Source organism: Actinia tenebrosa, unplaced genomic scaffold (genome assembly GCF_029948245.1).
Source record: "Actinia tenebrosa isolate PJP-AT-01 unplaced genomic scaffold, QUT_ActTen_1.0 PGA_scaffold11__36_contigs__length_13525064, whole genome shotgun sequence".
NCBI classification, from domain to species: domain Eukaryota; kingdom Metazoa; phylum Cnidaria; class Anthozoa; order Actiniaria; family Actiniidae; genus Actinia; species Actinia tenebrosa.
The window spans coordinates 12513159-12533484 of NW_028292571.1; the positions used below are offsets into that span (position 1 = coordinate 12513159).

At 36.6% G+C, this 20326-nt stretch overlaps 2 protein-coding genes across 3 annotated transcripts in view; one reads left to right on the forward strand and one right to left on the reverse strand.

Moving 5' to 3' along the window:
- The window catches only part of LOC116297674 (uncharacterized), a 30605-nt gene extending 25341 nt beyond the window's left edge, over positions 1–5264 (forward strand). The window contains exons 31-33 of the mRNA XM_089027221.1: positions 1718–1855; positions 2424–2543; positions 2835–5264. Coding sequence (XP_088883347.1) covers positions 1718–1855; positions 2424–2543; positions 2835–3766 — 1190 coding nt within the window. The 3' untranslated portion in view covers positions 3767–5264. The remainder of the gene's footprint in view (positions 1–1717; positions 1856–2423; positions 2544–2834) is intronic.
- Positions 5265–5484: 220 nt separating this feature from the next.
- On the reverse strand, positions 5485–18381 carry LOC116297682 (uncharacterized). 2 transcript variants are annotated; one of them, XM_089027338.1, is made up of 5 exons: positions 18262–18381; positions 9260–9376; positions 8975–9047; positions 6294–6448; positions 5485–5545 (listed from the first exon to the last, which is right to left on the reverse strand). In XM_089027338.1, exons 2-4 carry the CDS (start codon positions 9356–9358, stop codon positions 6294–6296), a joined length of 327 nt encoding a protein of 108 aa, XP_088883464.1. In that variant the 5' UTR covers positions 9359–9376; positions 18262–18381; the 3' UTR covers positions 5485–5545. The 2 variants fall into 2 exon arrangements, with proteins under 2 accessions (XP_088883464.1, XP_031561819.1); XM_031705959.2 differs by lacking the exons at positions 5485–5545; positions 6294–6448; positions 8975–9047; positions 9260–9376 and adding exons at positions 14428–14922; positions 15523–15677; positions 17101–17173; positions 17555–17670 and having other exon boundaries at positions 18262–18364.
- Between the last annotated feature and the right edge of the window lie 1945 nt (positions 18382–20326).

The following is a 20326-nucleotide window of genomic DNA, read 5'->3' on the forward strand; positions in this document are numbered from 1 at the left end:
ATTTAAAAGAGGTCTGACTATAAATATATATATGCAAAAACGTTGTAGTATACATTTATACAAATATCTAATTTATTCAGTATATTTAATGATATGCAAAACAGAAAAATCGCTTTATTTTTTGTTTGTTTCATTCAATGACTGTCAAAATATTTTTTCTTGTCCATTAGATCGTACAGATTATAAATTAGTTGGTTTTAAGCGTTGAAAATGGTTATCTGGCATTATGCATCTCATTAGATATTTATATAAGTGTATAAATGTATACTACAACGTTTCTGCAATCGAGTGTATATACCCGATCTCAAAAATTCTGACATTTATCGGATATATATACTTATATATATGTCCCCATTTTTCTTTTGTCTTGCCGGGATTAGTATATAATATACAATTACCGATTAAATATGTTCATATAAGTCCTTGCGCCCCAGAAGAAGGGAATAATTATCTTATCGTGGAATGGGTTGCCTTTGTTCAAGATCAGTAAGTGAATCAGTTACACAACCTTTTTTTGTTCCACTCTCATGGGGGATTTAAAGTCGGCTCTTGTAACATCAATGCGCCATCTTAAATCTTTGCCATAGAACATAATTGATCGAAGTAAAAACTTTCGATGTAACGACAAATCGATCAACTCATAACGAATGTTGCTTTTTTAAAAAGAGCATTAATAATAATAATAATAATAATATTTTATTATTTGTATTGCGCAGTTTAACATTAACGAAACTAAAACGCAATTCAATTTAGATGAATAGTTGACAGTGCGACAAAGTCCCAAGTTATACGGCTTATATGAACATATTTAATCGGTCATTGTTGTAGCGTAACGCTCAACCGTATATATAGAAACCCAGGCAAGACAAAAGAAAAACGAGGACATATATATGAAGAAAATTTACTCAAAAAGGGTCTTACATCTTAAGACCCCTTTGGTGTGATATTTCGATTGAAGACCTTTTAAAGACTGTGTTTGAATTTGAAGCTTTCCCATTTTTTTTTTTTTTTAATCAATAGACCACACCCATTTACTCTTTAAGACCCCTTTTATCTAAGTATTCTTTATGATGATTCGAACAATGAATCTGACTACCTCTTTGACAAGCATTTTTGAATCAAATTCAACAGCCATCCAGGGCAAGACTTGAACACAAGATATGCGCGCTTTCTGTGTTTGGAACTTACCGGCTTGGAGCTAAATCAGACTTGGCGTTAAGCGAATCCTGACCTCCACCAATAGTTAATGCTTTATCTACTAGTCGACTAGACTATTGTAATAGTCTCCTTTATGGTCTACCTGCCAAACAGTAAACTTCAACGAGTACAGAATGCTGTGGCGCGACTTATCTGTAATATCAGTAGATTTGATCACATCACTCCTGTCTTGCACAAACTACATTGGCTACCCGTTAGATACAGAATAGACTTTAAGAGATTACTTATTACCTATAAGGCTATCCATGGACTATCACCTGAATATATCGCTGAACTCATTAAGTCTAAGGCATATCAAGATACAGTTTAAGATCATCCAAAGAACTGTTGCTCGAGAGTTGCTGAAAAACCTCCGAACCTAGGGAGAGAACCCGTAAACTTTACATAAGATAAGTTTAGAAAGCGAACCCAAATAGACGTAAGAGGTGAGGTGAATGCACTACCGTCACACCAGGAGTAATAACTATCTTATTCTTATATATTTTTGGTTATATTTCAGAATGTCCTGTTGGTACATTTGGGTTCAATTGCAAAGAAAAATGCCAATGTAAAAATGAAATCTTGCTTAGTGCATGTGATCACGTGACGGGCGCATGTTACTGTAAACCCGGTATTAGAGGTGCTTACTGCAACGAAAGTAAGTAATAAATATAGTTTGGAATGCCGTATGGGATTGAATGGTTCTAACTTTATTATGTACTGTTTAATAAACGAGCAGGAGTGTTTTATCGGGTATAAAACACGAGGCGTAGCCGAGTGGTTTTAGACCCGATAAAACACGATCTGCGAGTTTATTAAACGGCTTAAAAAACTCCTGATGTATGTTTTCATACTATACCGAATTCTTTACGAAATGAACCAAGTTTGATAGAGAAAATCCAAGTTAAAGTTTATGCAAATGAATACGAATTTATATCAGATATAAAACCTCCTTCATGGTCATGATTTCTATTGTGTTTCCTTCATGAATTATTAATGAGTTTTCTAAATATATATATATGGCTTTCCATGGGTCCACCAACTACGACTCATGGCTTATATCGTAACGCTCTTTCGAATACCTCTTGATGCATGAATAACACTCATGAATTTATTGTAGATTTGGCGGGAAGGCGGGCGTTGCTGCAAGCTCTGGGACTCTCCCTCTGCTCCTACTGAAGTTGTTTTATCAACTATTTCTTATAACCGAATCATTATTTTACCAGCATGCCCTGTTGGACAAGGCTGTTCACACTCCTGTAAGTGCATGAATAATGCCACTTGTGACGTAGTAGACGGCAATTGCATGTGTTTACCAGGATTTGGCGGCAAATACTGTGAAGAACGTGAGTAAAGGCGTAATGGGATTCCTGTGTTCTCTCTCCCTCTTTTGCATAATGAGTCGTCCTATAATCTCGCCACAATATATGATTGTGGTATATATTAACGAAAGATTCCTACATAGATTCCTTCGTTAATATCACCAACATGGTAGCCATGACGGCTTTGTCTCTCCGCCCCTTTCAGAATGGCTACAATCACCAATAGAAGAAGTATTTTAAAAACATTTCGCCCTAAGTCTAGAATTACATTATATCAAACTTTTTATTATAAAAACCCAATTTTGATTTTTTCAGTTCTTCCTACTGACCCAACTGCCAATAAAGATCAATTTGGTGAGCAGGACAGCTTTGTTCATCCAGGTGTTATTACTGGTTTTATTGTTGGTCTTATCATCATTCTATCCATTATCGTTGCCATTGGTTACTGGGTTTATAGAAAAAGACAACATGAGCCCATGCACAGACAACCTACTGAACCCATTTATGAATTTCCTGATGCTGCGAGCTCAATTGAGCTACAAACTACAACCAAAAAGAAACGTGACAACAACGTTGCTATGGAGAATAATTACATGGGTCTTGATAACCGCGGAGGGGTTGGAGATGAGCATGCATACCAATCTCTTCATAAAAAGAGCAATTACCATGGAAACGAATCCTCCAACACTGAATCCGTTAGCACTCGTGTTTATCAGTCACTGAAAGTAAACGAGAAAGACTACGATAGAAAACTTGACCCAACTTATCAGAGCCTCACAAAAACTGGTCAGCAGCAACATCTTGAACCGAACGACGAGAAGAACAAAACGGTTGCCATGGAGACTCACTACATGGGTCTTGGTGACCGCGCCAACGATTTATATCAGCCTTTGAATAGAAAATGCTGTGGTACAGATGAAAACAAACTAAAAGATGATCTTAAACCACAAAGCCGTGACAAGGATTGTCAAGGTGACGACCATCGTAACCATGACGACTACCAGCCGCTCAAGAAGATTGACAAGGACAACGAATACCAAAGTTTGAATTCTGAAAAACGATTGCCCCTGGAAAACGGAGAATCGCAGGTATTCTATGAAAACACGCCGCAACACATCCAGCAGGTTGCTTCTCATCATGATGATGTCTTGAATAATTGTATTGATACGCACTATGAACCTGTTAGGGAACAAACCAATCAGAATGAAGCAGTAGATACGCCTTTCTACGAGATTTTACCACCCTAGAAACCATTATGAAATCAATTTTTGACAATAACAAATGACGACAAAGCAGTTGATATGCCTTCCTACGAGAGCCACTGCTTATTCTAACGTCAACTCCCATTGGATAATACTCTCAAACCGGATGTGATCCTCACCGGATGTTGAGTGTAAAATCGTAACACGAGCGAGTGCGGTGTTTTCCTTGATAATCTTCTAGCGGAATGACCTTTCCCCTTCCCAAAACAACGCCAAAAGTTTGCAATTTGTGCCATCGATTCATCGCAAAAGATTATGAAGTTTTTCTTTTAAATGGAAAACAAAAACTCAACCCTATTTTAGAAGTGCAAACACTATAATTTGAAGTACGACGAGCGAGTTCACACGTGTGCCGTCAAAGCATTGCCAAGCTCAAAAAAAGAAGGAATCTCATAAAATAAACGCTGTTTCTAGATGGCCGGCAGCCGGTCAGGTTCTTCAAATTACTAAATGGCCGGCAGTTCATAATTTTCTCTGATTTCTCGATTAAATCCTTTTCTACGGAATTCATACTACAAAATGATGATTTACCAAGCGCGAGTACTGCAACCACTAAATTTTAGATTGCAGCAATCTAAAATATTTTCTATTTTAAACTGATTCTTTACTTCTAAAAACGCTCTAGTCCGAAGATCCTCATCAAAAGAAAACGCCATTTTAAAAACTAGGACGCTTTGCTCGTTCACATCCGGTTTGATAATGTTATCTAATGGAAGTTCACGTTAGAATGAGCTTGGCTAACAGCCAATCAGAATCTATCACATATAATCGCGCAATTTGCGGGGGGGCCAGAACAAGCTTTCTGGCGATGTTTCGCAGACGGTATTTACGAAGAAAATTCCGGATGTGACGCAGGCTATTAATATGCCTTCCTACGAGATTTTACCACCCTAGAAATCATTATAAAATCAATTGTTGAAAATAACCAATGAGGACGAAGGCAATTGATACACCTTCCAACGAGATTTTACCACCATAGAAGCCATTTTAAAATCAATTTTTGACAATAACAAATGACGACGAAGCAGTGTATTTTAAATCTTTTAAATTAAAGACACTGATGATGTATGACATGATTACAATTCAATACATCAAAGGGGATTACGGCAATCGAGAGACATGTTGTTGTTATCCGATACGCTCTCTTTGTCCTGTCACATTAAAACAGACGTTGAAATTAGCCATTCCTAGGTTGAGGGGAAACTGGGTCGAATTGGCATTGAACTGTATTGTGGGGCTGTTTTAGGGAACGTCATATTTCCAAAATGGCATCAATTTTGAAACGAATTTAAGCTGATTTCGTCTCTCTAAAACTCCTTCTCGACAGTTAGCAGGTAAGATCATTGCTTTTAACTGTACGCTAAGCCTCAATCTCTCTGTGTTGTTTTGCTGAAGGTTGGGAATCTGCTTTAATAAATAGTTAGGCGCTCTTCGTTCTTCATATAATATAAGACTTCATTCTTATAATAAACAATTTACGATAGATGACTGTGTGACCACTTAGATCAAGAACTTGTGAATTACTACCTGTAAGCACAGAAATAAGCATAAACAATTTATCCAATTTTTGGGTTCGTAACAATAGATAATTGCGTGGCCACTTAAGCGTACGCTCATGCATATTTTAAACTACAACTTGTGTCGATACATTTTATTTGATATTGTTTTATTGAATTAATGCGCCATTTCTCATATAATATTAGCATATGATATTAGAATATTTGTAGCAGCAAAGGGATCTTTTACTTTGTAAAAGTAGAATACCTGACCAAGAAAATAAGAAAAAGTTTTGTAAGCATAATTGTAAATACAATTCAATTAACTCAGAGGCTTTCTTGAAGCAAAAATCCTCTTTGGGATCCCTTTACTTTTCATGATACGAGGGAGTCTTGGGGCCAAAAAACTTTTCTCAGTCCCTCCCTGGCAAATACACAGGTTTCAATAAACATTTACACTATGAAGGGGTAATACAGTTAAAAACTTCCGCAAATGGCTAACAACGGCCAACTCTACACAAATGCCACTTTTAAACAACGGCCACTTCTACACAACGGACACTCCTACAACGGCCACCTCTACACAACTGCCACCTCTACATAACGGCCACCTCTACACCTCCGCTACCTCGACATAACGGCCACCTCTACACAACGGCCACCTCTACATAACGGCCACTTTTACATAACGGCCACTTCTCCATAACGGCCACCTCTACAAAATGGCCACTTCTACACAACCGCTACCTCTACATAAAGGCCACCTCTACACGACGGCCACCTCTACATAACGGCCACCTCTACATAACGGCCACCTCTACATAACGGCCACTTTTACATAACGGCCACCTCTACATAACGGCCACTTCTACAAAACGGCTACCTCTACATAACGGCCACTCCTACACAACCGCAATCTCTACACAACAGCCACTTCTCTAACGGTCACCAAATTTAATTTTGCGAGATGGTGGACGGTGTGTAAAGGTTTAACTGAACTACTAAGCGCATGTTACCTAGGGACATTCACTGCAGGTTTTCCGGCAGGCGTCATTTACGAAGGCGTGACTTCTGTGTTTAGGGTTTTTGCAGGCGTCGCAAATATAACTATATCCGGGCCTGTCATGAATTTTAGAAACACACACAAAAGGAATCCTATCGGTCAGGGCATCTGAAAGAAAAGAGTTTTGTTTATTATCATTGAAGTATTCGCGGAAGGCGAAGTGATCATCAGTATATATTTACCATAATCACTGAGCCTGTGGAGAATATGTTTTAGTATATTTTCACATACATAGCAAAATTACTCGATGCTGATTGATTGCCTAGCAACGCTTGCAAACTGTAAACTTTTCATTTTTGCAAGTCAAAATGGCGTCATGTTTTGCATTGGCAGACGATAAGAAAACTAAAAAATTCAAGCGAAAATGAGAACACTGGAAAGAGTACGAGTGTTTGGATAAATCTTTTTCGCAAATGGGTCTCGGAAAGAACATTTAATTAGTCCCAAATGCGTACAACTTCACCAGCTCCAAATGTGACTTTTAACGGCATCGCTGGAAATATTTCAGCACAATCATCACGGTCAGGACTTAATCAGTGAAAATGCCACTTTAAACGCCTTCTTTGGATTCTGATTCAGATTAAGAACTTTGTTGGTTGGAATCTTGTTATTATGGATTTTGACTTAGTGACATTTTACGTTTGCTTTTCTTTCTGTTGAAGCACTTTTTTCAAGATTTAACATTTCATTCAGTGGGATCCAATGCGAAAACGTAGCAAAATAATTATTGTTTAAACTCAGTAATCGATAATATACTTTTGCACAGGAGAAAACCTTGAAGTATTACTGTCAAACGTTTGATAGAAGAGAGCACATGTAATGAATAAAACACGTTTGAATTCAGAATAAAATTCTTTTGAACCATAACTACATTTGATTTGAAAGCTCAGGATCAATGTCAGCGTAAGGGCATTCATATTAGTTCCAAGGCGGATTTTTTTTTTCCGTTGAATTTTGCCCTATATATGATAAACGGGTAATCGTATGGGGTCGAGTTAAATTAAGGATTAATTTCACTTGTGTTTTCAAAGTTTTGAAATTGCATTATAAAATAATTGGTATACTACGCGCGCTAGGATTGGTCGAAAACCATGTTTGATGAGAGTATCAAAACACGCTATCGTCATTTTTAATCTATCGCGCGCGCTCATTGGTCAGTTTGAATAAGACGGCACGTATGAAGAATTTACTTAGACTTTGCTTTTTTTCGATCTTTTCGCGCGTTTGTTATTTTATAAAACAAATCAAAAACAGTTTTGTGTGTTTGATACTCTGATCAAAACACTTGGGATGTTGGGAAAACACTCGAGAAGCTGGAAACCATTCCGCTACGCGTCGTGGTTTCCTACGCTCCTCTCGTGTTCTCCCAACATCCCGCGTGTTTTGATCAGAGTATCAAACACGTAAAACTGTTTTTGATCTGTTAATTGTAGCTTCGTGACTCGGGCAATTTCAAAACTTTGAAAACACTCGTTAAATTAATTCTTAATTTACTCGGTCCCATACGATTACCTATACTAATTCTAGACTTGAATACCAGAGAAAATACAACCGATTTAGAATGAAATACATTTTAGTATTTCTTCAGCTCTGGCGAACTTCGGAAACTCTCATAATCACCGCTCGATCACTGATTGTCGTCTCCAAATCACCGGTCACTTGACCAATCACAGCGCGCAAAACTCTTTATTCAATTCAAACAACTAAGGCCCAGTTCAAACGTCGATCTTTTGCCGTGTCGAATTTAATTGGAATTGAAGTCGACTCAAATTAATTAAAATTCGACGTCCGTTTCAAACGTCGATTTTAATGTTTCCGGTCGCAATTGACAAAAACCCAAAAACCAAAAACACCAAAACCAAAAACCGCTGAAATCTTGAGCCTTTTTAATTTATGCATTAAATTCGTTTGGATCAACGCCGGTCTTTTGCCGTTTCGCGCGACTCGAGCAGTCGACTTTAATTCTTTGCCGACCTTAATTAAATCTGTCGTTCTCAATAGCGCAGCGCACTGATTCTAAAACTAGCTTAAAGATTCGGACAAACATTGCATTCTGTTTAACCGCTACGAGGATTATACGAACCGATTTTATTATTTTTACTTAAAGTTACAATAATAACCCATGTAAACTAAGATCAACTGCGATAGGCTGTGAAAAGTATCTGCTGAAAGTAAACTTGTTAGTTTGTTTGTCCGAATTTCGCTTTTGTCTTCGTATTTACGACGTCACAGCTGCGCTGCGCTATTGATTCAAAGATCGCTCTTCTCGTGCACTAAATGTAAATAATTAGATCGACATCTGAACCGGGCCTAATTGACGATTATTCACCAAAGGCAAAGTGAGTATCAGGGAATATTTACCAAGACGCGAATCTTTGAGCGGCAAGTTAAGTATTCCCCGATATTTACTGAGCCTGAGGCGAATAATTGTTTTAGTATTCTTAACACAGAAGTGAATTTAATAAATAACGGAGAGAGAGTCTTTTTCTTTCAAATTTTTTTCTCTGCAAGCGACACACATCAACAAACAAGCGTGCGCATGCACATTATATTCACCTGTAGGTAAAACATTCTCGCATTGTATAACTGAAGCACAGGGTTTATAAGTCGCAGCTTACGGTTGATCATACATACCGGAATGGATTTTCTTTTCGTGATCTTTCACTTTTCCTCCTTGTTTTGAGGGTACTTCCTTTTTCATTTCGTCCTTAAAGTAAGAAGAGTATTTAGATGTTGATAACTGATTAAAAGTTGTATCTATTCAACTGCCTAGTTACGAATTACACTGAGGCACTAGTGCGAAGGGTGGATGTAGAGGGTCGCGTATGCAAATCTTTGCGCCAATTCGAGCATTTACTTTAAATAGTTTACGTCAGTTAAGCTATTGTACGCTTATTTATGCCGTTTAAGAGTTACTACCTTGTTGGGAGTTTCATTGCCATCTTTTCTTGGAGCAGCTGCAGCATCGTAAGCAAGTAACAAGATAAGAACAACTGGCATCAACCTGGCGACCTCCATTGTTTATCAAATAAATATCTGAATATAAATAGAGTGAAGGCATTTAACCCGTGAAATAAAAAATACTAGTCAACGTGTAATAGTCAAATAGACATAAAAGAAAACAATGGAATTAGGGTCTACTAATGTGTGTGTTAGTCTAATATCTATTGCACGGGTTTAATGACTTCACTCTAGTATGTGATTTAATGTCTTAAGTCAATTCATACAATCGTCAACACTGTACTGGATTTTCTTTCATGATTTAACATTGCTTCAATTACAATAACTAGTGGTTAACATAGTATGGGCCATATACGTAGGTGTTTCGAAGGAAATAAGAAGAATAGGAGTGGAAAGTGGCAACATATGAAAAAGAGTGCAATAGACAGTAGTCTCTATTTTTAAAATTGTTTTTTAAATTTAAAATGACGTTGAGATTAAAATTAGTTTCCAATTTAAAAAAAATCCTACTTCACTATTTAAGTATCCTACTGCTTCATTAACGTGTTCACATTACATTCATATTCTGCCTGCTTATAACATTAGTTCAACCCAAATTAACCATCTTTCAAAAGTCTTTCAAAACTAAGAAAGATAGCCCTTCTAAATTAACTACTTCTCACTGTTACCTCTACTGAAGTACTCTCTCTTTGGCGACAATTGATGTAGTTAAACTAGTGCTAGCAACTGAAATCGTTTTGGCCTATTGACCCTGTTATCCATGAACCCTAAATATTTTAGCAATTGCATCTTTACTTGGATCATCTCATGTTCTTAAACACGTTTTTGAGCTGCACGAGTAATTTGGTCACCATCACTAGACATTCGATACAGGTGCTCTATGAAGACAGTATTATACCACATGCTTTTTGGGTGTATATTGAAATGGCAGGTCTTATAAATGGGCGTGTCTTCGATGAATATAGCTACGAAATATTCATTTTTTATTTAAGATTAAACTTGAAAATCGTATTTCAAATATAAATAACTGAAACAAGATGGTGTTCTTTTTATTTGGTTAAGAGCATTTGAGGCCAAATTAGCTCTTCAGCATACAGCATTCAGATATTTCATATTTCATGGTTAGCATGAAACGGGTCGTTTTTCACCGCTGCGAGTCCAACGGGTTGGTTCGTTGGTTCGGCTTGCGGTCGCCACATGTGAATAATCCTGAAGCGAGATGAAGTTTTACCCCTGACTCTATACCCTAATAGTTTTTTAAATTCTTTCATATTAAAATTTTTGATTCCTTAGAGAATACAGGAACAATAGTCATAATTATAGAACCAAAGCAATGTGAAAAGGATTATGGTCTAGAGACGGGGGTAAAACGTCATTTCGCTTCAGGCTTATTGAGTTTGTTTGATGTTGTTCTCTCCTATGCTACGAGGGTTTTCTCCCGGCTTTCCGGTTTCCTCCCTCCGTAAAAATCAACATGCGAGTTGAGCGTTGTATGCATAGAATATTGAATGTAGTCGTGTGTGTGAGCGAAAAGTGTCCCCAATTAGTGCGAAAGCACTAGAACGACTAGACACTTAAATAAAGTGATTTATTTCTATAGCTAATGAATAGTTGGCAGAAGTGCCGTCTAGATAAGTTGTAATATTTGACTGGTACATGGGAATTTTGGTCGCCAGGTATAAATATTGGTACAGGTGTTCTAAAAAGAAAATATTCTACCACATGCTCATTGATTGTACTAAAATGGCAGTTCTCAAAAAAGGGCGTGTCGATGAATATAAATACAATATATTCATTTTTATTGAAAACAAATTATCGATTTCAAATAAAAATAACCGACAAAAACATTTATTTATTTATTTTTATTTTGTGAAAGCGTTTAACACCAAATAATACACATGCAGCATTCAGATCTTTCATATATCAATTAAAGCACAACTTGTTTGGCTGAAATGTAGTCTAGATAAATAAGTTATATTGACTGCTACATGAGTAATTAAACCCTAAATCTTTTGGCAATTGCATCTTTACCTGGATTATGTCATGGTTTGAAACACTTTTTTGAGCTGCGTGAGTAATTTGGTCACCCATCACCAGATATTCGATACAGGTGTTCTGTATGAAGACAATATTATGCCACATGCTCATTGATTGTACTGTCGATAAATATAACTACGAAATATATATTTTTATTGAAAATGAATAATCGATTTTGAATACAAATAACCGAGAAAAGAAAATATCTTGCATTTTGTCAAAGGCGTTTAAAACCAAATAATACACATGCAGCATTCAGATCTTTCATATAACAATTAAATCAGTACTTGTTTGGCTGAAATGTAGTCTAGAAAAGTATTATTTGATTACTACATGAGGAATTTGGTCACTATTAGCAGATATTAGATACAGGTGTTTTATGACGAAAATATTACACCACATGCTCTTTGGGTCTATTCAAGAGGCAGTTCTCATAAATAGGCATGTCTTCGATGAATATAGCTACGAAATATTCACTTTCCTCGAAAAGAACCAATCTACTAAGCCATGCATTTTTTTCAAATGTTGACAGAATTCTGTGCTCCATAGAGGAAAATACTATTTCTTGTGGTATATTTATCCACTTAAGCAAAGTCTTAGTACCGTAAATCACAAGCTGTTGGTTCAAGGGGTATGGAGTGAGAGGCATATGGCAAAAGCCTGGTTGGAATCATACTCTCATGTAATGGAAAACGATATGTCTCACTTGGATGCACTAAATCTGAATATCTTTCATTACCCTGTGGTATTTCCCAGAGATCATTACTAGCACCACTTCTATTTTTAAGAGTAAATGGTTTGAACCAAGGTGTTAAAGTTTGTTGTGAAATGTGATCGTCCGGGTGAGTATAGTCTTGAGAAAGACTGTTGTTGGTGGTGACTGACAGTTTGTTGTTAAGTGTAATGGTCCGGGTGAGTGTAGTCGAGAGAAAGACTGTTGTTGGTGGTGACTGACAGTTTGTTGTTAAGTGTAATGGTCCGGGTGAGTGTAGCATAGAAAAAGACTGTTGTTGGTGGTGACTGGCAGTTTGTTGTGAAGTGTATTGGTCCGGGTGAGTGTAGTCTTGAGAAAGACTGTTGTTGGTGGTGACTGACAGTTTGTTGTGAAGTGTAATGGTCCGGGTGAGTGTAGTCTAGAAAAAGACTGTTGTTGGTGGTGACTGACAGTTTGTTGTGAAGTGTAATGGTCCAGGTGAGTGTAGTCTAGAGAAAGACTGTTGTTGGTGGTGACTGACAGTTTGTTGTGAAGTGTAATGGTCCAGGTGAGCGTAGTCTAGAGAAAGACGGTTGTTGGTGGTTTGTCACTGGACTCTATGAAAATGACTTCGAAACGTCAGTCACCAGTAACAGCAGTCTTTCCCAAGACTAAGCTCACCCAGACGATCACAACGAACTTCTCTTTTTTATTATATATAAAATGAGTTTCACAGATAATTTAGCTGGTTTGACTCACACCTAAATATCTGGGTTTACTAGTTGCGTTGCAATAAAAGTATTACTGCATCAATATATCTGAGTATCACCTTAGAATAGCTAGCTGATTTGCTATTTAATTCATCGCCAAATAGCCATGGAATTAGTACACGCGCAACAGTAACAGGTTTTTTTAGGTGTGACGCTCTAAGTGGTGCTTAAGGAGAATCGAAACGGTCCGATGACGTTTATAACTTGCATAAGGAAAAATTTTGTACTCATAAATTCTAATGTTCAAACTGAAAAAAATCAAAAATTCTGAGGTGAAATTTCTTCAAATTTCGTATAGGGATTTAGTTTATGCTTTCAAAAACTTGAGGAAAATTTTAAAAAATTATGTAAGAGTGAGCTATTCCAAACAAACTTTATTGATTTTTACAAACTCCCTTTTACAGATTTTTTCTTTTTATGTCAAAAAAGAGATTACGATACAAACTTTAAAATTTTTCGGTTTTTAAAAAAAATCACCATTTGGTTCTTGAGTTATGATTTTTTAGATAAACAGTTTTTGATCATACCAAGGGTTCTGATGCCATATCAACATCTTACGTCATTTTTTTCATGTTCATTGTGATCTTTGGTTTATAGTCTTTGGCTTTCCTGGCTTACTTGCAGTCATATTATAGCCATATTAATTTTATTTAGTTCATAACTGTGAGTGTATGTGACAAGGGCGGATCCAGGGGGGGGGCAAAGGGGGGCTGAAGACCCCCCTTCAGCAAAAAAAAAACATGCTTTTTTACATTGTTTTCCGTTGTATTGACGGAAGAAACTCAATTAGCCCCGCCCCCCTAAACTCAATTAGCCCCCCCTTACATTTTGGCTGGATCCTTCCTTGTGTGAAGGCACAAAACACTTTCCAGCCTCCTTAATAAACGAGCAGGAGCGTATTATCAGGTTTAAAACCACGAGGCTTAGGCGAGTGGTTTTAGAACTGTCGTTTATACTTCGATAGAAGTTTGTATGTACATCAATGTCATGCGTTATATACGCTGCGAGGTTTGTATACACTGCCATGCGCAGTGAGTTTTAAAAAGGCCCCTTACAAGTTGAAGACAACATACCGAACTGTATATCCCAAAGGACACGTGCTTTCATTATCTAACTGTCTTAGAATATGGCTACAACCACGAAGATTTTTTTAACGTTGTACATTTTTGTTGTTTTTATCTTCTCAAACTCATGAATATGTAATGAGGAGAAAACAAAGCAAATCACTACTGTGACGGTGGTTTGGAAATGTCTTCTTAATTTGCGATAAATTTCGTAAACGTTTTCTTTGATTTTCTCCAAGAAATATTCATGAATTTGAGAAGTAATTTCAAACACTTGAGAGAGTTCTTCCTCCGATTTCCAAACACCTCAAAGTCAGTTAAAAAAACTCGGCTGCGCCTCGTTTTTTCAACTCACTTTTCGGTGTTTGGAATCTCTCGCGTGTTTCAAATACTACATAAAGAACTTATTTAAGAAACTTGTCCATTATTTCGTGAAAACATTAAAATACTCGACGAAATGTTGTTTATTATTCTTGCAGTGTTTATGATTCTAAGCATGATTTGAATCATTAATTTCTTTGAGTAAGAGTCAATACACGGAGAATGAGGAGCTCGACGATGTTGTGGACTGCACTCAAGATTTATTGTATTTTGAGTCTGGAATCCTTTCTGCTTACATCAGGGGTAATGAAGAACAAGATGGCGACAAAATAGGTTCAGTGAAAGTTACTAGAAATGAAGATATCGCGTAGAGAGAAAAAGAAAGGATTCTTTATAAAAGCAAGGCATGGTCTGTACCTCGTTGGTGAGACTAGTTTAAAATTTGATTCCAATGGACACTTTGATTTGTTATATTAATTTCGATTGAAAAATTCAGAAATTTCTTGTGGGATTATCAAATCTAACACATCTATTTGCCATTTGGCATTGAAACCGCATTTTTTCCCCATTTATGATATATTGAGATTCTTGTTCATGTGAAGAGTATGTTAAACTACAACTTGTGTCGACACATTTTATTTGATATCGTTTTTTTGAATTAATGCGCCATTTCTCATATAATATTAGAATATTTGTAGCAGCAAAGGGATCTTTTACTTTGTAAAAGTAGAATACCTGACCAAGAAAATAAGAAAAAAGTATTGTAAGCATAATTGTAAATACAATTCAAATAGCTCAGAGGCTTTCTTAGGTTTCAATAAACATTTACACTATGAAGGGGAAATGCAGTTAAACACTTCCGAAAACGGCCACCTCTACACAACGGCCACCTCTGACAACGACCACTTTTAAAACGGCCACCTCTACATAACGCCCACCTCTAAACAACGGTTACTTCTACATAACGGGCACCTCTACACAACGGGCACTTCTACACTGCTGTGTCCGTAAGCTCGAAGAAACAACTCTAGAACTCTAAATCAACCTATTTATTTAGCCAACAACATGGCGTAAAGCTACACGAGGTTCAATCTCTAACACACTACTGCGCTTGCGCTCAGGTTACATGATGATTAATATTCATAAGACATGACATACATACCGTCCACCTCTATTCATAACGGCTACCTCTGCATAACGGTCACTTCTACATAACGGCCACTTTTACACAACCGCAATCTCTACACAACGGCCACTTCTCTAACGGTCACCAAATTTAATTTTGCGAGATGGTGGACGGTGTGTAAAGGTTTAACTGTGCTAAGCGCATGTTACCTAGGGACATTCGCTGCAGGTTTTCCGGCAGGCGTCATTTACGAAGGCGTGACTTCTGTGATCAGGGTTTTTGCAGGCGTCGCAAATATAACTATATCCGGGCCTGTCATGCTTTTTATAATTACAGACAGTAGGGTATTTGTCATACACAAAATCTGAAACAAAACAGACGTGTTTATTATCATAATTATTTGCTGAAGGCGAAGTGATTATCGGTAGATATTCACCATAATCTATGAGCCTGTGGAGAATATGTTTTAGCATATTATCACATACAGGGCAAAATTATTCGACGCTGATTGGCTCATGAAGGAGGGTTTTTTCCGTAGTTCGCAGAGCTGAATTATAGATTACGATTGGTATTTAAGTTGTCTTTTTGCAAGCCAAAATGGCTTCATGTTTTGATTTGGCAGACGAAGAAACCACAAGAAGACTCAAAAGTTCAAGGGAAAAGGAGAACACTAGAAAGATTACAGGTATCTGGTCTCGGAAAGACCATTCAAGTATAGCCTCTCAAATGTGTACCATTTCACCAGCTACAAATGCTACTTGAAACGCCAACGCTGGAAATAATTCAGCAGAATCATCTGGGTCTGGACTTAACTCAGTCAAGACGCCACGTTAAACGCCTTCTTCCTTTGGATTCTGATTCAGATTAAGAACTTTGTTGGTAGGAATCTAGTTTTATGCATGTTTTTATCGATTTTAACCAGTTTTCAAGTCTATTTCATAGTGTTTATTTGTCCATAAAAAGTTCGGAAATCTCCGAAATTTGGATTTTTATTAAAGACATCCAAGGTGTATTTCACTAAACTTTATATTGTAATAGATTATCTGTAGTTATTATATAATTACCAATGAAATATCTATTTTTCTCTATTTCGAAAAATTGATATCTTCACACGTGAAAATAGCATGTTATTTTCACGTGTGAAGATAACACCATTGCGATGACTATTCAAAAATACACGGAAATAATTGCCTGAAAAGGCCAAAACATACTCCATTGATAATTATATAATAAACAGAATATTACATGGGCGCTTGGAGATACGAAATTTATCTTCTCGTTTTGAAAATCTCTCACTCGTTCGCTGCGCTCACTTGTGAGAGATCTTTTCAACACTCGAAGATAAATTTCGTATCTCCGCGCGCCTATGTAATATCCTCTATTCATCTTTCGTTTTTCATACAAAATTCACCAGGAATTCAAAATGTAAAAATGTCGGCCATGGAAAACTTTGTCGAAGAATTTCCTGGGGTTGCTGGTCGTGGGTTGTGTATATGTGACAAAATTAATTCCTAAGTGGGAGATTAGTGAGGTCAAAAAAAATTTTCGAAGATGCGAAGAAAACGATAAAGTGCTTTCGATTTCATTTTTTTACTTCATGTTTTTTTCATTATGAGGGACATTATCTTCATTTCGAAGAAGAAAAACAATTAAAGATTTTCCCCCCGATTTTATTTTCATATTTCAGTTTTATCTAAATTGGGTCCCCTGTGTCTATTGGGAGCTCCGCATTTAGGCAGCGCCTAAATTTATGTATTAAGTCGCAGCTTACGGCTATTCATACATACCTGAATGGATTTTCTTTTCATGATCTTTCTTTTGTCCTCCATGTTTTGAGGGTACTTCCTTTTTCATTTCGTCCTTAAAAAAAGAAGAGTATTTAGATGTTGATAACTGATCAAAAGTTGTAGAGCGCACGCAGTAAATCCATGAAATAAAAACAAAGTTCATACTGACAAATAGTAGCTATTTAGTGACTAAGAGTTGCTAGCACTCAACCAGAATATTCATTACACAAAGATAAATCCCTTAGGCCGCTATAAGCAGGCTACATGCGCTCTATCTATTCAACTGCCTAGTTACGACTTACACTGAGGCGCTAATTCGGAGGGTTGGGGTAAGGGGTCGCGTATGTAAATCTTTGCGCCAATTTGAGCATTTACGTTAAATAGTTTACGTCAGTTAAGCTATTGCGTGTTTATTCGAGGGGATCGCTTATATAGGCAGTTAAAGAGTTCCTACCTTGTTGGGAGTTTCATTGCCATCTTTTCTTGGAGCAGCTGCAGCATCGTAAGCAAGTAACAAGATAAGAACAACTGGCATCAACCTGGCGACCTCCATTGTTATCAAATAAATATCTGAATATAAATAGAGTGAAGGCATTTAACCCATGAAATAAAAAATACTAGTCAACGTGTAATAGTCAAATAGACACAAAAGAAAACAATGGAATTATGGTCTACTAATGTGTGTGTTAGTCTAATATCTATTTCACGGGTTTAATGACTTCACTCTAGTATGTGATTTAATGTCTTAAGTAAATTCATACTCGTCAACACTGTACTTGATTTGCTTCAATTGCCATAACTAGTTGTTTACATAGTATGGGGCATATACGTAGGTGTTTTGAAGGAAACAAGAAGAATAGAAATGGAATGTGGCAACATATGAAAAAGGGTGCAATAATAGATTGTCTCTATTTCAAAAATTGCTTTCTAAATTGAAAATGACGTTAAGATTAAAATTAATTTCCAACTTTTAAAAAAATCCTACTTCACTATTAACGTGTTCACATTACATTCATATTCTGCTTGCTTATAACATTAGTTCAACCCAAATTAACTATTAAGATCGCTATAAAAAATCTTTCAAAACTAAGAAACTTGATAAAGGTACTTTTAAAAACTAAGAAAGATAATATTTCTAAATTAACTACTTCTCACTGTTACCTCCACTGAATTTCTCTCCCTTTGGCGACAATTGTTGAAGTTAAACCAGTTAAACCAGTTAACCCTGTTATATATGAACCTAAAAATCTTTTGGCAATTGCATCTTTACTTGGATTATCTCATGTTCTTAAACACGTTTTTGAGCTGCACGAGTAATTTGGTCACCATCACCAGATACAGGTGTTCTATGAAGACAGTATTATACCACATGCTGTTTGGGTGTATTGCAATGGCAGTTCTCATAAATGGGCGTGTCGATGTATATAACCACGAAATATTCATTTTCATCGAGAAGAAATAATTAGAAGCCATTATACTTTATAGAGGAAAATACCACTTCTTATGGTATATTTATCCACTTAAGCAAAGCCTTTGATACCGTAAATCTCAAGCTGTTGGTTTAAAAGCTATGGAGTGAGAAGCATGACGAAAGCCTGGTCCGAAACATTTTTGTGTAAATTGTTCCTTGTAATTCGAAAAGCCGGCTTCTATGAGAAAAATTGCTTGCAATAATTTCTATAAGAGCAATGGGGAGAACAATGACGTCTTTCAAATTTAATTTATCTGTGCCAGTAATGTTTTGTATATTATTGATTATTCCTCATACGTCACAGCATTAGCATATGGAATGCAATACTTAATAACTTCAAGAAGCCGCTTTCAAAGTTTTTTTATTTTCGGGTTATTCAACATCTTACTCCATCTAGAATCAATTATGTGAATATTGTCAGAAGGGTAATAGGCACTTTAACAAGGTCGACTTTTCTGAGTCGACATCGAACTCGACTCGAAGTTTAGTTTACGCCTGTTTAGTCTTGTTCGTAGCTCGTTCTTGTTGCTGTTTGTTCCTTCTTCCGGGTTGTTTATAGTATTCGCATGACTAAGGCCGCCTGAGAATAGCTGGCTGGAAAGTTTTACTATTTGCATCGTCAAAACAAAGTCACTAGTACACGCGGAATGTTAACATGTATTTTTAGGTGTGACGCTCCAAGACTAAGCAAAGCATTTTTGTAGACTGGAATCGGTTACACAAGGAAAATTGCGAGCAAAAACAGCTCAATATAAGTGTCCTTACTGACCCAACTTTGACTTTGGTCAAAGAGTTGACCTAAAGATGTTCCGGTTGCTCTTTCCCAATTCGAATAGCTAGGTGGAAGAACAAATAAAATAAAGGAAGAAAGTAAAAGAAAATTGCTGAGGAAAGGAAAAAAAAAACAAAAAACAAAAAAAGGAGAGAAAAGGAAAAGACAGTCAAGGGGGAAATAATCGCGAGAGCTAGTGTGGCAAGACCGGCCTGCCGCAATTATCTCTTGAGATTATATTTATCGAAAACCTAACGGTTTATCTAGCTCTCAGGCTTATCGTCTACATAGTAACCTTTCTCTATTTATAAAGTAACCTTCAATTTTTATATGTATCACGAACGTAAAGAGCAATAAAGATACTATCTGTTTATTTATTTATCCCTTTTGTGATTCACCCAAGGACAGGTGACAATACAATAGGACTCTAGGTCCCCTATATAATATTAACAACCAAATTTAAAGTTTTTTTTAATGGAAATGAGTGTTAATGGTTTCGTTTATCATCGCAAATCTAAGTTAACTGGTCTACAATCGCCACAAATAGCTTTTACGTTTCTGGTGGCCTTTGCTTGCGAAGCGGCCAATTTGGTACATACAGGTCGTTAATTTAACCCTCTTTGTACCACATGCTGTTTGAGCTTGTAGAAATGACACTTCTCACAAAGAGCTGTGTCCGATCCCTGACTATTTTTTTTAAAACCATTATTAAGAGAGAATTATTTTCGTATTCAAGCAGTGAGCGCCAAAAACTATTCTCTTGAAGAAAAGCTGTTGTACAAGGTTAAAATCTTGTTATTCAGAAAGTTTTACTTGTTTGGAAATGGAGATGACCGATGAAATTAAAGTGGAATCAAAGTGACCCAAACAAAACTTATATTCCAAAATGAGGTTTAGACCTTCATTTGCTTATTTCCCAAATGCAACAAAACATCTTTGTATTATTGAAAATACCGCTTCAAAAAAATTAAAAAATAAAAAAT

What these genes read in the sequence shown, in the direction of transcription:
- LOC116297682 (XM_089027338.1), bottom strand. Translation starts at nt 9,358, where the DNA reads ATGGAGGTCGCCAGGTTGATGCCAGTTGTTCTTATCTTGTTACTTGCT. An exon ending in GCAATGAAACTCCCAACAAG is followed by an intron (nt 9,048 to 9,259) that starts GTAGTAACTCTT and finishes TCTTACTTTAAG; the next exon opens with GACGAAATGAAAAAGGAAGT. An exon ending in CGAAAAGAAAATCCATTCCG is followed by an intron (nt 6,449 to 8,974) that starts GTATGTATGATC and finishes CTTTTCTTTCAG; the next exon opens with ATGCCCTGACCGATAGGATT.